This window comes from Scyliorhinus torazame, chromosome 13 (assembly GCF_047496885.1).
Source record: "Scyliorhinus torazame isolate Kashiwa2021f chromosome 13, sScyTor2.1, whole genome shotgun sequence".
Classification (NCBI taxonomy): domain Eukaryota; kingdom Metazoa; phylum Chordata; class Chondrichthyes; order Carcharhiniformes; family Scyliorhinidae; genus Scyliorhinus; species Scyliorhinus torazame.
Genome location: NC_092719.1, coordinates 57,997,560 through 58,014,019, shown reverse-complemented (window position 1 = coordinate 58,014,019; position 16,460 = coordinate 57,997,560). Strand labels below are relative to the sequence as shown.

The window sequence follows — 16,460 nt, the reverse complement described above, 5'->3', positions numbered from 1 at the left end:
AGCTGCTGTGACTCCTGGATGCTTTTACCCAATATCCTCTGAGTAATGGAAACAATGAGGTTGCTGCCAAATATTACTTCATCTGGGCCTAAGTGACTGGGACACACAGCAGTCTGTGGGGTGAGAGGACAATTTTCAAGCAGACTTCCCTGCACCATGCCCATCTTCCATCACACGGCCCACCCACACTTGCCTGCTAGCAATGAGCTGGAGAGGCCTTTGCTGTAGACCAGTGAGATGCTGAACAGTCGATGCTAGAGGCTCATCAGTCTTACTTAAGGTTGCACTCAGAGTGTGCAGGCCATTAGTGAGGACCTGCATGCACTTGTTGGACTGCCACGTTTGATGCGCCATGCAGGTGGCCATTCTTTCAGTGGATGAAGATATCGGCCGGGATTCTCCGATCCCGCTCTGGGTCGGAGAATCGGCGGGGGGTGCGCGAATCCCAGCATGTTGCTCCGCACGTTGCCGGAACTCCAATACTCTGACACGGGAAAAACTATGCCAACGCGGAGTGCGCCGCGTGGGTCGGAGAATTGCCAGAATTGGTGCGACGTGCCGGTACTTGGGCCTGCAGCGAATCTCCGGGCGGGTTGAGCCGAAGTCCTGCCGACATGACCGCAGCTCACGCCGGCGTGAATCAAACATCCTTTTGAACGGCGTCAACCAGGTAGGGGTTGGCATGGATGTCACAGATGTCGAGACGGCACTGCGGGGGATGCGGAGGCATCCCAGGGCTAGGGGTGCGGGGGGTGCGGTTGCCGGGGGCGGAGGCCACCCAGGGCCGGGGGTGCAGGGCGGTGTCGGTGTTGGTGTTTGGGGGAGGGTGGTGGGGAGTGTCGGGGAGGGGCGGATGGGGAGTGTCGGAGAGGTGGGACATAAAGGAAATGGGGACTAATTTTTGACTCAAGATTTCCTGTGCCTTTTCACACCCCAGAATTGCACAAACAGCCAAACTGGAAAATGCCAACGTCTAGAATAGAATGAAACCCGCCTAAAACAGGTGTTAGGCATCCTGCAATATGAAACCCAACCAAATTATAAGCTTATTTTGACAGAACCTATCCAAAAACTCCACAGAGGTTTTACCTGTATCCCCCATAGCTTCAGCAGGAGGCCAGCAGAAACCTCAGGTAAATAGCGGCTGCTCAGTTAAGTCAGGTCTCTGTCTTGACTAAGAGTTTCCTGATTTCTGTATAATAGGTGAATATTCTAGCCATCCCTTCGAAGGTACATGAAAGGATGGAAACTTTGTTCCCCATCCTCACTGGCGACCATGGATTACAGAGCTACCCTTATCTCAAGTGAGCTGAGGTGCACCATCCTCCGCATGTGGCCCCCAGCAGTAAACTCCAGAGCAGGAAAATAGCTTTGTTTCCAATGCCATTGGGGACCAAATGGAGCATTTCTGGGATGGAGGGAAGAATTGGCCAACTTCCATAATGCCAAAGATGTGCCCCAAGTTCCATTTGCCAGCCTTCTGGAAATGAGCCCCCACCAGTACGTTGATAGTGGGGGTGGTGGAGAGTGTCGGGGAGGTGTGAGGTGGGGAGGGTCAGGGAGGCGGTCGGGGGGGGGGGGGGGGGGGAGTGTCGGAGAGGATGTCGGGGGGCTGGTGGGGAGTGTCGGGGAGGGGGTGTGGGGAGTGTCGGGGAGGGGGTGTGGGGAGTGTCGGGGAGGGGGGGTGGGGAGTGTCGTGGAGGGGGTTGGAGGGTGGTGGGGGGTGTCGGGGAGGTGGGGGGTTGGGAGCGTCAGCGAGGGGGCCGGGGGGTGGGGAGTGTCGGGGGGGGGGGGGAGTGTCGGGGAGGGGGGCGGGGGGTGGTGGGAAATGTCGGGGAGGTGGGGGTGTCAGCGAGGGGGTCAGGGGGGTGGGGAGTGTTGGGGAGGGGGTCAGGGGGATGGTGGGGAGTGTCGGGGTGGTGAGTGGTGGGGAGTGTCAGGGAGGGGGTCGGGGATGGGGTGGTTTGCGTGGATAGGTGCCAGCTGGCAACAATGGCGACCATGTAGCCCATGATGTGGAGATGCCGGCGTTGGACTGGGGTGAGCACAGTATGAAGTCTTACAACACCAGGTTAAAGTCCAACAGGTTTGTTTCGATGTCACTAGCTTTCGGAGCGCTGCTCCTTCCTCAGGTGAATGAAGAGGTATGTTCCAGAAACACATATATAGACAAATTCAAAGATGCCAAACAATGCTTGGAATGCGACCATTAGCAAGTGATTAAATCTTTACAGATCCAGAGATGGGGTAACCCCAGGTTAAAGAGGTGTGAATTGTGTCAAGCCAGGACAGTTGGTAGGATTTCGCAGGCCAGATGGTGGGGGATGAATGTAATGCGACATGAATCCCAGGTCCCGGTTGAGGCCGCACTCATGTGTGCGGAACTTGGCTATAAGTTTCTGCTCGGCGATTCTGTGTTGTCGCGCGTCCTGAAGGCCGCCTTGGAGAACGCTTACCCGGAGATCAGAGGCTGAATGCCCTTGACTGCTGAAGTGTTCCCCAACTGGAAGGGAACATTCCTGCCTGGTGATTGTTGCGCGATGTCTGTTCATTCGTTGTCACAGCGTCTGCATGGTCTCGCCAATGTACCACGCTTCGGGACATCCTTTCCTGCAGCGTATGAGGTAGACAACGTTGGCCGAGTCGCACGAGTATGTACCGCGTACCTGGTGGGTGGTGTTCTCATGTGTAATGGTGGTATCCATGTCGATGATCTAGCACGTCTTGCAGAGATTGCCATGGCAGGGTTGTGTGGTGTCGTGGTCACCGTTCTGAAGACTGGGTAGTTTGCTGCAAACAATGGTTTGTTTGAGGTTGCGCGGTTGTTTGAAGGCAAGTAGTGGGGGTGTGGGGATGACCTTGGCAAGATGTTCATCGTCATCGATGACGTGTTGAAGGCTGTGAAGAAGATGTCGTAGTTTCTCCGCTCCGGGAATACTGGACGACGAAGGGTATTCTGTCGGTTGTGTCCCATGTTTGTCTTCTGAGGAGGTCGGTGCGGTTTTTCGCTGTGGCGCGTTGGAACTGTCGATCGATGGCACCTGGTTGCGGAGAGGGATACGTGCAATGATGAAATGTCATCTACCCCTCCACCCCCTGCAGACCGTTATGTTTGGCCATCACCTTGCGATGTCGGCCGTCGTGGCGGGGGCCCCTGCCCTGCATGTAGCCCGATGGGAGCTGGAGCAGGGGCGTGCCGGAGAGGTGGCGGAGGCTGCCGCAGAGGAGCGTGCCGCAGAGGGGCAGGTGGCAGCCGCTCAGGCTGGAGGGCCGACCGCCCGACAGGACAAGGATGAGGAGGAGGAGAAGGAGGAGGAGGCGGTGCCATGGAGACGGAGCCGCCTGATGAAGCCTCATGTGTACTGGCGCCGCATGTCCTTCCAGGACCTCCTGGACAGAGCATGCAGGAGGAGACTCCGGATGAGCCTGGAAACCGTCGTCCATATCTGCCACCTGATGGCACACCCGGCACCGTGTAGGATTGGGGGTGGACACCCTTTCCCTGTGGTTGTCAAGGTGACAGTCACCCTCAACCTCTACGCGACGGGATCGTTCCGGTCGCCGAGTGGGGACCTGTCCGGCATTTCCCAGGCATCAGTGCATCGGTGCATCCGTGCAGTGACGGAAGCCCTGTACGACATCGCGGAGCGCGACATTCAGTTCCCTGTGGACCATGGCCACCAGGATCCCCGGGCAGCAGGCATTGCTGTGGTTTCCAGGATTCCCATTGTGCAGGGTGCGATCGATGGGGTGCACGTTGCCATGCATAACAGGGCCGGGTTCATGAACAGGAAGGGGGCCTACTCCATGAGCCTGTGACGACCGGATGAGGATCCTGCATGTCTGCGCCCGGTACCTGGTCAGTGCACATGACTCGTTCATGTTGGCACAATCGTTCATCCCCGCCATGGGGCTGGTTGCTGGGAGACAGGGGTTACCCATTGCGGGCGTGGCTGATGACGCCTATACGGAAGCCACAGACTGACGCGGAGGCCCGCTACAATGATGCCCATGCAGAGACCAGGGGTGTGATTGAGAGGTTCTTTGGGCTGCTGAAGATGCGCTTCAGGTGCCTGGACTGCTCTAGAGGGGCCCTCCAATAGCCATCGGAGTGGGTCGGCCGCATCATTGTGGTCTGCAGCGTCCTGCACAATATAGCCCAGCAGAGGGGTGATGTGCTGGAGGCAGAGGAGGAGGAGGGGGGAGGGGAGGATCACGACAAAGGGCACGCTTCCCCAGATGAGGAGGATGCGGAAGGGGGGGGACAGTGTACGGGACATATGGGCTGGACAGGGACGGGAGACTGCTCACCGATACCGTCTGGGCCAGGGGGCACGGGAGGAGTTGATAATCGCATGGTTCACAGACTGAGGGGGGGTGGGGGGGTGATTCGCTGAGCATGGGCACAGACGGCACAGTACGGCACCACCCCATCACCCTCACCCTACCCACCGCCTTCAGCCCGCCCACCACCGACCACCCTCACCCCACCCACCACCAACCCCCCGCATGCACACCACCCCTTCATTGCACATCCACCTGCGGCATAACGGGCAGGGCTCACACGGTCACCAGTGGAAGCGGGTCTATTGCATGGCATGGAGGATGATGACAACCCGCTCTGAGATGAGCTTTGGGGTCTACATCGTTAGACAATGTCTGACTCATGGCCACAGTACCACCCTCCACCTGGGTGGTCCCTACATGCGGCATGGGCATTGCAGCACTCGGACCCATTGTCTGCCTGGGGGCAGGGTGGCAAGTGCGATCCGGGGGGGGGGGGGGGGGGGGGGGTGGTGGTGCACCTCACTCACCTGAGCTCGACGTCTTATCACCCCTCACACACACTGGCGCCTACTTCCCACCCCAACCCCGCACGCATCGGACAGAGCACAGAGGCAGCTTCTGTAGGTGAAAAAGCGAGTTTAATGACGAACATTACATACACGTGCCCTAGCCCCTGTAACTAGTCTGTGCCCTGCACCCGTGCCAACTTATTCTGGGTCTACTTTTCTGGCCTTACGGGCCCTACGACTACGTATAGCTGCTTCCTCAGACGGTACAGCAGAACTAGAGGCGGACTGCTGTGACCCCTGCCCTGTGACTAGGGTCCCCTTTGGCGATCGTTTTGTGGGGCGGCCCTGCCTGGATGGGCCAGGCTGCGCCTCAGGTGAGCGGGATGACGTGGTGCCACCCTGTTCTGCCCGATACCCACTAGATGTACCTGGGATGGAAGGCCAGGGGGGGGGGGGTGGAGTCCGCGGTGCCGCGGTGCAGGAGGACCCGGGACGGGCCAGAGCACCTCCTCCTCCCTCGGGGTGCCCGATGGCCCCTGGGGCTCTCCATGGGACGGTGGTGTGAGCGGATCCAGCACCCGAGGCACCCCTGGCACCTGGCGCTGCCAGTCCTGGAGGCTCGCCCTGGTTCCAACAAGCGTCTGCAAGTTTGCAGCCATGGAGCTCAGGGAGTTGGCCATCCCTGTCTGTGTCTGGGTGACGCCAGCCAGCACCTGGGCAATGGTGCCGATGCTCTCAGCCATGGCCCGCTGAGACTGGACCATCGTGGTGAGCGCCGATGCGATCTGCAGCTGGCTCTGGCTCATGGCTGCCTGTGAGAGGGCAGCCCTGTCCTGGGCCATGGTCCCCGCCCGCACGGAAAGCCGCAGGCCTTGCATACCATATCCAACATCTTTGCCCCCATTGCCTTCACTGCGGACGCCACCCGTCCGGTTTCGGCCTGGGTGGCAAGCATGATCGGCATCACCCATTGCTCCTGCACACAGGTGGACTCCTCCATCTGCTGCAAGCCAGCCGTCATCTCCTTCACATGTTCCTGGGTCCCTAACTCCATCGGGTCTATGGGTGGGTGTGGGAACTCCAGGAACCCGGGACCTGTCTGGGCGGCAGCTGGTTGCTGGGGCCGGGCTGCCCTCTGACTGTCCGGCCCCTCTGCTGCTCCTACCTCCACCTGCTGTACCGGGACGGCTGTGTGGTGCACACCAGTGAGTGTCCCAGAAGCTTCATCGCTAAAGTGACCAACCGAGGTGAGAGTCTCTGCGATGGTAGAGGGTGTAGGAGATAGCAGCGGCGTTACGTGGAGGTCCTCATCGGACCCGAAGTCCGGCGTCCCTTGGGGTGGTGTGTCCTGTCCATCCATCCCCTGTGTGTGAAATGTAATGAAATGAAATGAAAAGCCCCTAGTCGCCACATTCCGATGCCTGTTCGGGGAGGCTGGTACGGGAATTAAACCATGCTGCTGGCCTGCCTTGGTCTGCTTTCAAAGCCAGTGATTTAGCCCTGTGCTAAACCAGCCCCTGGGCGTCCTGTCCGTCCGTCCCCTGTGTGTGGGTGTCCTGGGTTTGTGTGTCCGTGTCATCGGTGTAGGTCCCCTGTGTTGTGGCATCATGAGTTGACTGGGACGGGGGTTGTTGGTGTGGCTACCCTCCTCTTCGCATGAAGAGACCCCAAGGCGTGGCCCGCCCCCTTCCAGTGGCCGTGTCGGTCCCTGGCTTGTTGCCGACCTCGCACCGGCTGGGGGCGGTCTGCACCGGCTGGGACGGGTCGATCGCCGTGTGGTCCTGCAAGACACAATACAGGGGGTGGTGGGAGGAGGGGGAAGGGGTGGTGGGAGGAGGCGTGGGAAGGGGTGGTGGGAGCAGCGGGGGAAGGGGTGGTGGGAGGAGGGGGGGAAGGGGTGGTGGGAGGAGGGGGAAGGGGTGGTGGGAGGAGGGGGGAAGGGATGGTGGGAGGGGAGGGGAAATGGGTGGTGGGAGGTGAGGCGGAAAGGGGTGGTGGGAGGAGAGGGGGGAAGGGGTGGTGGGAGGAGGGGGAAGGGGTGGTGGGAGGAGGGGGGAAGGGGTGGTGGGAGGTGAGGGGGAAAGGGGTGGTGGGAGGAGAGGGGGGAAGGGGTGGTGGGAGGAGGGGGAAGGGGTGGTGGGAGGAGGGGAGGAAGGAGTGGTGGGAGGAGAGGGGGAAGGGGTGGTGGGAGGAGGGGGGAAGGGGTGGTGGGAGGAGGGGGGTAGGGGTGGTGGGAGGAGAGGGGGGAAGGGGTGGTGGGAGGAGGGGGGAAGGGGTGGTGGGAGATGAGGGGGGGAAGGGGTGGTGGGAGGGGGGGAAGGGGTGGTGAGAGGAGGTGGGGAAGGGGTGGTGGGAGGTGAGGGGGGAAGGGGTGGTGGGAGGTGAGGGGGGAAGGGGTGGTGGGAGGAGGTGGGGAAGGGGTAGTGGGAGGAGGGGAGGAAGGGGTGGTGGGAGGTGAGGGGGGGAAGGGGTGGTGGGAGGGGGGGTAGGGGTGGTGAGAGGAGGGGGGAAGGGGTGGTGAGAGGAGGGGGAAGGGGTGGTGGGAGGAGGGGGAAGTGGTGGTGGGAGGAGGGGGGGAAGGGGTGGTGGGAGGTGAGGGGGAAGGGGTGGTGGGAGGAGGGGGGAAGGGGTGGTGGGAGGAGGGGGGTAGGGGTGGTGGGAGGAGAGGGGGGAAGGGGTGGTGTGAGGAGGGGGGAAGGGGTGGTGGGAGGAGGGGGAAGGGGTGGTGGGAAGAGGGGGGAAGGGGTGGTGAGAGGAGGTGGGGAAGGGGTGGTGGGAGGTGAGGGGGGAAGGGGTGGTGGGAGGAGGTGGGGGAAGGGATGGTGGGAGGAGGGGGGAAGGAGGGCTGGAGGAGGGGGAGGAATGGGAAATGGCGAGGGAGAGAAGGGGGAGGAGGTGGGGGCGAGGCAGGGGGGTCTCACTTTGGTGCTGCGACCCCGATTTCGGCCTCCGCAACCTCCCGGTCCTCAGGTCTGCCTGAGAGGTCCAGAGCCCTCTCTTTAAGCACGGTAAGGGGGAGCAATTCAGGTGGATTCCCTCCAGTCCTGGCATGCTCCCGGTTGTTATGGTCGCGCTTTTCCTGGGGGAGGGGGTGCACAGAAAGATCTAAAGTGTTAGGCGGACATATACTTGCAGCCCAGCGGTTGGGTGTATGTTGGCATAGGTTCCCAGGTCATCCTACCAATGCAGCTTGCATGGGTGGGTGCAGCCAAGTGGGTCTCAGCTAGGGTTGTATCCCCCCCATGCGGAGGGGGGCAGGGCCACATGTGTGGGGGTAGGGGGGTTAGTGCCATGGGCACAGTGGGGGGTACTCACCCTGGCTGCCCTGACTAGGTCATTGAGCTTCTTGTGGCACAGGCTGCATGTCCTGGGTGTTATGCCCACGGCGCTGACAGCTTCTCCCACCTCCCTCCACAGGCGCCAGGTGGTGTTGGCAGTGACCCTGTGGTCGTGTCCGGAATACATGGCATCCCTCATTTGCTCGACGGCGTCCAGGAGCATCACCATGTCACGGTCCTGGAACCTCGGCGCTGCGCGGCGACGGCCATCTTCTCGCGTTGGCCTGTGTCTGTGTGGGTGGCGTCTATTTCAGAGCAACGCGGTGCGGCGTCAATTACGCCGCGCGCGTCTGTGACGCCATTCCGGGATACACCGTTGCGCTTCTAGTGACGCCCGTGCTGGCCCCTACCGTGGCGCAGAATATACACACTTTTGATCGCACGACGCCGGCATAGCTCGCGCCAGTTTTGTAACTTGGCCGCGATATCGGAGAATCCCAGCCATCATTGGAAAGGAATGTTACATAGTTCTAGTCATGCTTAACATTGGCTCCTCCAGGGCAGCACGGTGGTGCAGTGGTTAGCACTACTGCCTCACGGCGCCGAGGTCCCAGGTTCGATCCCGGCTCTGGGTCACTGTCTGTGTGGAGTTTACACATTTTCCCTGTGTTTGCATGGGTTTCGCCCCCACAACCCAAAGATGTACAGGGTAGGTGGATTTGCCACACTAAATTGCCCCTTAATTGGAAAAACAATGAATAGGGTACTCTAAATTATTATTTTTGTTAAATTTATAACATTGGCTTCGCCAAATTCTTTGCAAGCAGGCGCATTACGACTGGAATGCCTTCCAGTACCTTACATGTACTTTGCTCCCGTTCTAGAGGTATTTCTTCATCAACTGCCCAATGTTTCAATATCTATGTCAAGCTTAGAGAGCTTGGAATATTTTGTGGCCTCCAACATGAACTGCTGTCCCTGTTTCCAGCAACTGTTTTTACTCACTTTATGTGGTGTAAATACCAGGTGATTACACAACTGTATGGTCCCATCAACCTGCGAATGTGTGAATGAATGCATAAACTACAAGAATCCTTTGATTGTGGACCCCTCAAGAGTATACAAACTCCTCCAAAGGAGTCCTCATTGCTCTCCGGAGCTGTGTCCTGTGGAGTACTTCATGTCCTGTGACAGGCTGAAGACATGAACTAAACCTGTCATAATAAAAATGTTTTCAGTGAACATTATACATATGATCATATTTCTGACGATATTAGCCTTGCTGCTGTCCCCACGCATCCCCCTCTTCCGCAACCTACATCCCGCGAAACCCTTCTCGACAGCACTTACCTCTGGCCTGGGGGGTAGTTCCATAATCCTGGGTCTCCAGTGGATATCATTCCAGCAGCAACCACTCTGTCTTCAGTGGCGCTGCTGAGCAAAAAAGAGCTACCAGCCTCTGACTGGTTGCAGCTTTTGACATGTGGGATTTCTAGCCCCTGGAGTTCTGATCTCGGAGAAGGCTGGCCAGACACCTGTTAATTGCCTGATTGGCTCAGAATCCGGCAGACCTTCCCCGAAGGAGACAGTGCGGCTTTCTCACGGCTCTCCAGTTGGTGGTAGATACCACCATCACCTCCATAAAATTTCTCCTTTGGAGTTGTGGGATGGGAACTGATGCTGAGTCTGGCAGAGAAAATGTATATTTTCCAAATTGACTTACTTAAGTAAACTGAGATATACCTAATAGGATAAGTAATTAGAGTTGGCAATATGAGTGGACAAGAGAGAAATGAAAAACTTATATCCCTAGCATTTGTCTGCTATTGTCAGCGACTGTGTAATTTCCACATCAGATCAAAGTTCCTGCTTTGTTATTCTGTCATATCTTCAAAATATTTCCCTGATTATAAACTTACAGTTTTTGCTTCACATGATTGGCTTGAGTGGGGATGACTATGACATGCGTGGCCCAAAACATCCAGCTTGTTTGCATTTATAAAAGTTGAATCTGGAAAAAGACAATACAGATATGGTAATTGGATGCTATCAACCAGAATGATAATGCACGTGTGTGTCAGCAATTACCTTGAGACTGTCAGATGGCATAACAGGCAATTATACTTCGAGGAATCTAACTCAGTTAGATGTGATTCTGTGATTGCAAAGCACTTGTTGAATAATCCTGAGTGTGTTAAGAATTACACTAACAACCTATTTAAGATTTTCAGTCGGGCTCACAATGGCTCACTCTCGCTTGCTAGAAGCTATTATATTCAAAAAGCAGGGACTTGTCCTCTGCAGACAAAAAGGAACATTTCCAGGCATTGGCATGTTTCATGAATTAAACAAAAACTTGGGGACAACAGGTCCCTAGTCCATGCTCCATGCCAACACCTTATCAACCAATCAACACTCCTTTCACATGCAGTATAAATTATTGTTCCCTTTGCATTTTGGCATTCTTGTGTCTGTTCTGATGAGTGCAAAATGAAAAGCTTCAACAACATGTCTTTTTTTCAGCAATACTCATTTTTCTTTTATCATTTTTACCGTAAGTGCTGCTGCTGTTTTTGTCAAATTTTCCACAAAGGCCGCACAGTTGTCCTTGATATTTATCATCAGGAGTTACCTTCAAATAAAATATAAATGCAAAGTTTTAGACAAGCGTTTGAAAGGGCACCACTTGTTCACCAAATATGCAAGAAACAGTTGGTTTCTATCTCTACCAAAATTATTTCTTCAAAACGGACAATCTCCAGGGACAGCAGCATGTTATTGAAATATTAATCGAGAGCGCAGGTCTCTGAAGTCATTAGTTCAAATCTCACCAGAGCAGGTGGGAGAATTTAAATTCAGTTTGTTAACTAATCGAAAATGAAATGTTACTTTCTTAACCAATAATCATGGAAAAACTAGCTTCCCATAAAATCTAGTTCACTAATAACCTTCAGGGGAGGAAATCTGATCAGGTCCGACCTACGAGTGACTCCAGCCACAAACAATGCAGTTGATTCTGAACTGCTCTCTAAAATGGAGGCATTCTGTTGAATGACAATCAGGAATAGGCAATAAATGACACCAACATCCCAAGAATTAATATTAAAAATAAGTTATATCTTGAATGATAAGGCAACTGGAAAACCTGTTGACAGGCTTCTGAGGTTCAGATGGCGTTCAATGGACTCAATCCGATCTATGCCTTTTCCCAATCTTGGAGTACTTGAGGCTGATCCTCAGCCCAGATAATGAAATACTTTTCTATTCTCCAGGTCTGAGAAATACCTCAAGCTAAGGACCATTTTAACAAAAGCACCAAAGGTATCATCGGCTCAATTGTAATTGTGACTGTTTTGACACATGTTGCTTCAGCCTGTCCCAGACGTGCAGCCTAAATGCTAAATGATACAAGCCTTTTATAAAGCATTAGAACCTACACCCAACCCTAGTTACCAGGCTGTAGCCGGGCAGCAAAGTTTGGATGAGAGCGACAGAGAGTTGGGCCTTTGCGCATGTAACTCGGACATTAAATGAAGAAAAAATGAAAAGAAAATCACTTGTTGTCACAAGGAGACTTCAAATGAAATTACTGTGAAAAGCCCCTAGTCGCCACATTCCGGCACCTGTTCAGAGAGGCTGGTATGGGAATTGAACTGCTGGCCTGCCTTGGTCTGCTTTAAAAGCCAGCTCTTTAGCCCTGTGCTAAACCAGCCCCATTGGACATTATCCAAATCTTTTTATCAGTTCATAAATGCATTAATCACAGGATGAATATAAATGAGGGAGACCATTCAATCAGAGTCTCCTAGTGAAAGGTCCGTGGTCTATTTTTGAATGTTGCTTAAGATTTTGCCTCTGTCCGACATTTATCTCAATATTTCCTTCAAGGCAGCAGTTATTTCAGGTAAAAATGGTTGACCAATAGCAAAGCAATCGCTAAGAACAAGACAGTCATTTAGATCCCAATTTTAAAAATGTAATATGAAAAGAACACACATTGTTCTCCACTGAAGACATCCAGAATTACAACATACTATTCGGCCTCTGTTTACTCCACTGGATAAATAAATGTAAAGCTAGCTGAAAAATGAATATGAAACTATTGAATAAAACCGACTTACCCATAATGCATCTTTACCGTTCCAGATCATAGATATAGTATGCTTCCTGTTTGACATTTTTGTGTAAATTCCACTTTTATAGATGCCAATGACTTTGTCATGATATGGTAGACGTATTCTGTAAAATAAAGATGATGTTGAATGAAACAGTTATTCTAAGCTAGAAGAAAAGACCATTATAATGTCGTCTTTTAGAAGTTATTTTTCCATCACAAGATTCAACTTTGAACAAGTCAAGATTTTTGTTTCTATTGAGTTTGTATATTAAGAATTTGGAGCTGGATGATGTCAAATAATATATCCACAAAGCTCTATTAACTCTTCACATGATTCACTGCAACATCCCAACCGCTTTAACCTTACCGTTATTAGCTAAGTGATGGAAGGGATCATCAACAGTGCTATCAAACGGCACTTACATGTCAATAACCTTACACATCAATAACCATCAATAACCTATCAATAAGATAGATAGTTTTTAGAAGAATAAAGGAATAAAGGGTTATGGTGTTCAGGCCGGAAAGTGGAGCTGAGTCCACAAAAGATCAGCCATGATCTAATTGAATGGCAGAGCAGGCTCAAAGGGCCAGATGGTCTACTCCTGCTCCTAGTTCTTATGTCCTAACCTGCTCACTGATGCTGTGTTTGAGTTCCATCAGGGTCACTGACTCATTACAGTCTTATCCCAAAATTGGACAAAAGAATTAAATTCAAGAGGAGAGGTTAGACTGACTGCCTGCGAAATCAAGGCTGAATTTACCTTTATATCAAGGCAACATTTAACTGGGTATGTCATCAAGGAGTCCTAGCAAAGTTGAAGTAAATGAGAACTAGGGGGGCAATTCTCTTGGTTCAGGCAACTCTCTTGGTTCACGTCATGCTGGCACAAAGGAAGATAGTTGTGGTGATTGGAAATCAATTATCTCAATCCCAGGACATTTCTGCAAGAGTTCCTCAGGGTAGTGTCCCAGGCCGAAACATCATTAGCTGCTTCATCAATGGCATTCCTTCCATCAAAAGGTCAGAAATGGGAATGTACATTGATGATTGCACAATGTTCAGTATCATTTGTGACTCTTCAGGCACTGAAGCAGTCTGTGTTCATGTGTAGCAAAGCCTGGACAACACTGACGCTTGGGCTGATAAGTGGCAAGTAACATTTGCACCGTACAAGTGTCAGGCAATGACCATCTCCAATAAGAGATAATCTAACCATCTCCATATGACATTCAAAGGCTGAATTCCCCATCGTCAAATCCTGGAGGTTACTATTGACCAGAAACTGAACTGGACAAGCCATATAAATATTGTGGCTATAAGAGCAGGTCAAAGGCTGGAAATTCTGTGACAAGTAACTCACTTCCTGGCTCCCAAAAACCTGTTCACCATCTACAAGGCACAAGTCAGGACTGTGTTGGAATATTCTTCATTTGCCTGGATGAGTGCAGCTCCAACATCACTCAAGAAGCTCAACACCATCCAGGACAAAGCAGCCAGCTTGATGAGAACCCATCACCACCTTAAATGTTAATTCTTTCCACCACTGTCGCACAGCGATGTTCAATATATGAGTGTTTTTGATAGTGTAAATGAGGCAGTAAACCAGAGGACAAGGAGGTGATTATTAAAAGAACCTGAGGTAGTACACGAGGAAACAATGTTATCATTTGTGTAATCTAGATGCACTGTCAGAAAGGGTGGTGGGAGAGTTGGGTGGGGGGGGGGGGGCGGAGGAGGCAGTGGTGGGGGGGGGGGGAGATGATTGAGGAGTAGCAGTGAAAAAAGAATTGAATAAATGCGTGAAGGGTAATATTTAGATGGGTGTAATAACCTGTAGTAACCTGCATAGGACTCATCCAGCTGGGGATGATTGTTTCCTGTGCTCAATTGGGCTGAGTTAACCCAGCACTAGCATAAAAGGCTGGCAGCTGTGGAGCCAGCTAAAAAAAGGAATGAGGACCTAGTGAAAGGTAACTGGGCCCGTTGCATGAATGATGCTGTTGCTGAAATACAGGACTTTTAAGAAGCTCATGGTCTTCCCCTGACTTTATCACTGGGGATTCATTGGCCTTTTCTGTCAAAGAGCAAGCACATGCACAGTGGAATAAATTGCCTCCTCTTGAGCTGTATAAAGCTCGACTTGCCTATGAAAGTCATTTTGACACTGGGTGCCCATGTTAATTGTATTGGAATGTTCAGTGACGTTTTGGGAAGCAGAACCAAATGTAGAGCGAACAACAAAATAGTCTGTAATTTAAAAGCATATACAAAGAAAACTTACTTCACATTTTGAACCGAAATTGTCCCATTCGCCACCAGAATTCTGATGCCCTCTAACTGGATGTAAATGTGCTCCAGATTACCATTTGACCCTCGCCGGATTTGGATACTGAAATCCTCCACACCACTTGCACAATGGCGACTCAGAATGTAGTTGCAGGTTGATGTAAAATGGTAAAACTTGTCATCAAATGTCCTGAATGCTCCATTTCCCCAAGTACTACAGAGCCCTGTAAAACATACGAAGGACCATCAGATATTGATGGATGGAAGTGGCCTGTCCTCTGCATAACCTAATCACGCTGCACACGCATCTAGATATTGCTCTTGCCTGTTACTACCTTATCCAGTATCCCAACACGGAACGGGAGAAATGAGTTGGTGAGTAAGATGCGCTATGAAATGACTTTATTGGTAGGTAAGATGTGCTATTAAATGACTTTATTACCAGAGAGTGTGAGACAACACCAGCAAAGCATTCCATGATCTCTCTGGTTCAATATTCCCAAGTATGCAAAATATGCAAATAGCTAACAGTTGCAAATAAATGTTGAGAAAAGTGAGATAATACATTTTGGATCTGTACACAATGATGTGGATGAACAGAGAAATATGAGATTTAAATGATAATGATCAGATGTGTTTAAAACAATAGAAGAATTCAGTTGGATAATATTGCAGAGAAACTCTCTGCTCTGGTGAAAGAAGAACAAGGGTGCAGCCTTACAAATGGGTGAGGTGGTGGCGTAATGGTATAATCACTACCTTAATCCACTAGTAATCCAGAGACCCTGGACAATGCCCTGTGGACACAGGACGTTGAATCATTAAAAGTCTAATGATGACCATGGGAATGATTCTCCGGAAAGATTTCTAAGTGTGATAGCGAGCGGGAACTGCCACGAGCTTCCTGGCGCTCGGTTGGCGAGGCCGACAGTGCAATACAACGTTAATTGTACCACTTAACGAGGCCCCGTGGGCTTCACGCCGCAAATGAAGGCTCGCAGCCGATTCGCCAGGACCGCACTCGCCAGCCCCCCACTAACAATGTCAAACAGCAGTAAAATAACTCACAGCCAACCCCACTCAGCTTGCAGCCATGGCGCCGATGCAACCGGCCCCAGTGTTTGGAGAGCGCGGACTTGGGGAGGCTCTTAGATGTGGTCAAGGTCAGGAGGGATTTCCTGTTCACTTGAGGGTCCCAGAGGGTGAGCTAGAGGGCAGCCAGTGCCACCTGGGATGCAGTGGCAGCGGCTGTCAGCTCGGGAAGCGTGTCCAGGAAGACAGGCCTCCAGTGCCGCAAGAAGGTCAACGGCTATACCGGGCCACATGTGTAAGTTGCCCCCCCCCCCCTTCATTCACACCCACTCCCAAACTCTCCCTTCACACCCCTCCTCCCCTGAATGTCAGCGACAATCCATCACATCCATAGCTGATTGGAGGAGTCCCAGAGACGACGGACACTGGAGATGTCACCGGCAATGTGTGGCACCGAGGCCAACATTGCTAGAGTGTCGACCGCAGTCGGGAGCCTGGTTCATGACGTCAGCAGTATTAATGGAGATGTCCAGGCCTGGCTCAGTCAGTGACGGCCATGGCTGAGGGCCTCAGTAGACTGACCAACTCATCGGGGGTCGTGATCCAGTCCAGGTGGACCTTGATGAGGTGCTGTGGGACATGCCCCAGTCTCAGATGGGAATGGCTGAGGCACTGGAAAGCTTGGCCCACTTGCAGTTGGACATTGCTGAGGCTCTGCAGAGCATGCCCCAGTCACAAAAGAGAATCGCTGAGGGCGTTGACACTCTGATGCATTGGGGAGCCACCAGGGCTGGCATAACCAGGTGACGCAGGGGCAGCCGGGAATCAACCAGCTGCCCCTTTGTCCTGAGGTGAACTCCAGGGTCCAATGGGCATTGACTAGAAGGGGGGGGCGACAACCTTGACTCATCCTATGGAGTGGGAATGGTGACCACCCACACCCCAAG

The 16,460-nt window shown here is 52.7% G+C and overlaps 1 protein-coding gene across 50 annotated transcripts in view; it reads right to left on the bottom strand.

Moving 5' to 3' along the window:
- LOC140388045 (mucin-5AC-like) overlaps positions 1-16,460 on the bottom strand; it is a 206,081-nt gene that overhangs the window by 180,945 nt on the left and 8,676 nt on the right. For all 50 annotated transcript variants that reach the window (XM_072471585.1, XM_072471595.1, XM_072471594.1 and 47 more), the window contains exons 3-6: positions 14,477-14,705; positions 12,196-12,313; positions 10,628-10,706; positions 9,994-10,085 (exon numbers count right to left, since the gene is read on the bottom strand). In XM_072471585.1, coding sequence (XP_072327686.1) covers positions 9,994-10,085; positions 10,628-10,706; positions 12,196-12,313; positions 14,477-14,705 — 518 coding nt within the window. The remainder of the gene's footprint in view (positions 1-9,993; positions 10,086-10,627; positions 10,707-12,195; positions 12,314-14,476; positions 14,706-16,460) is intronic.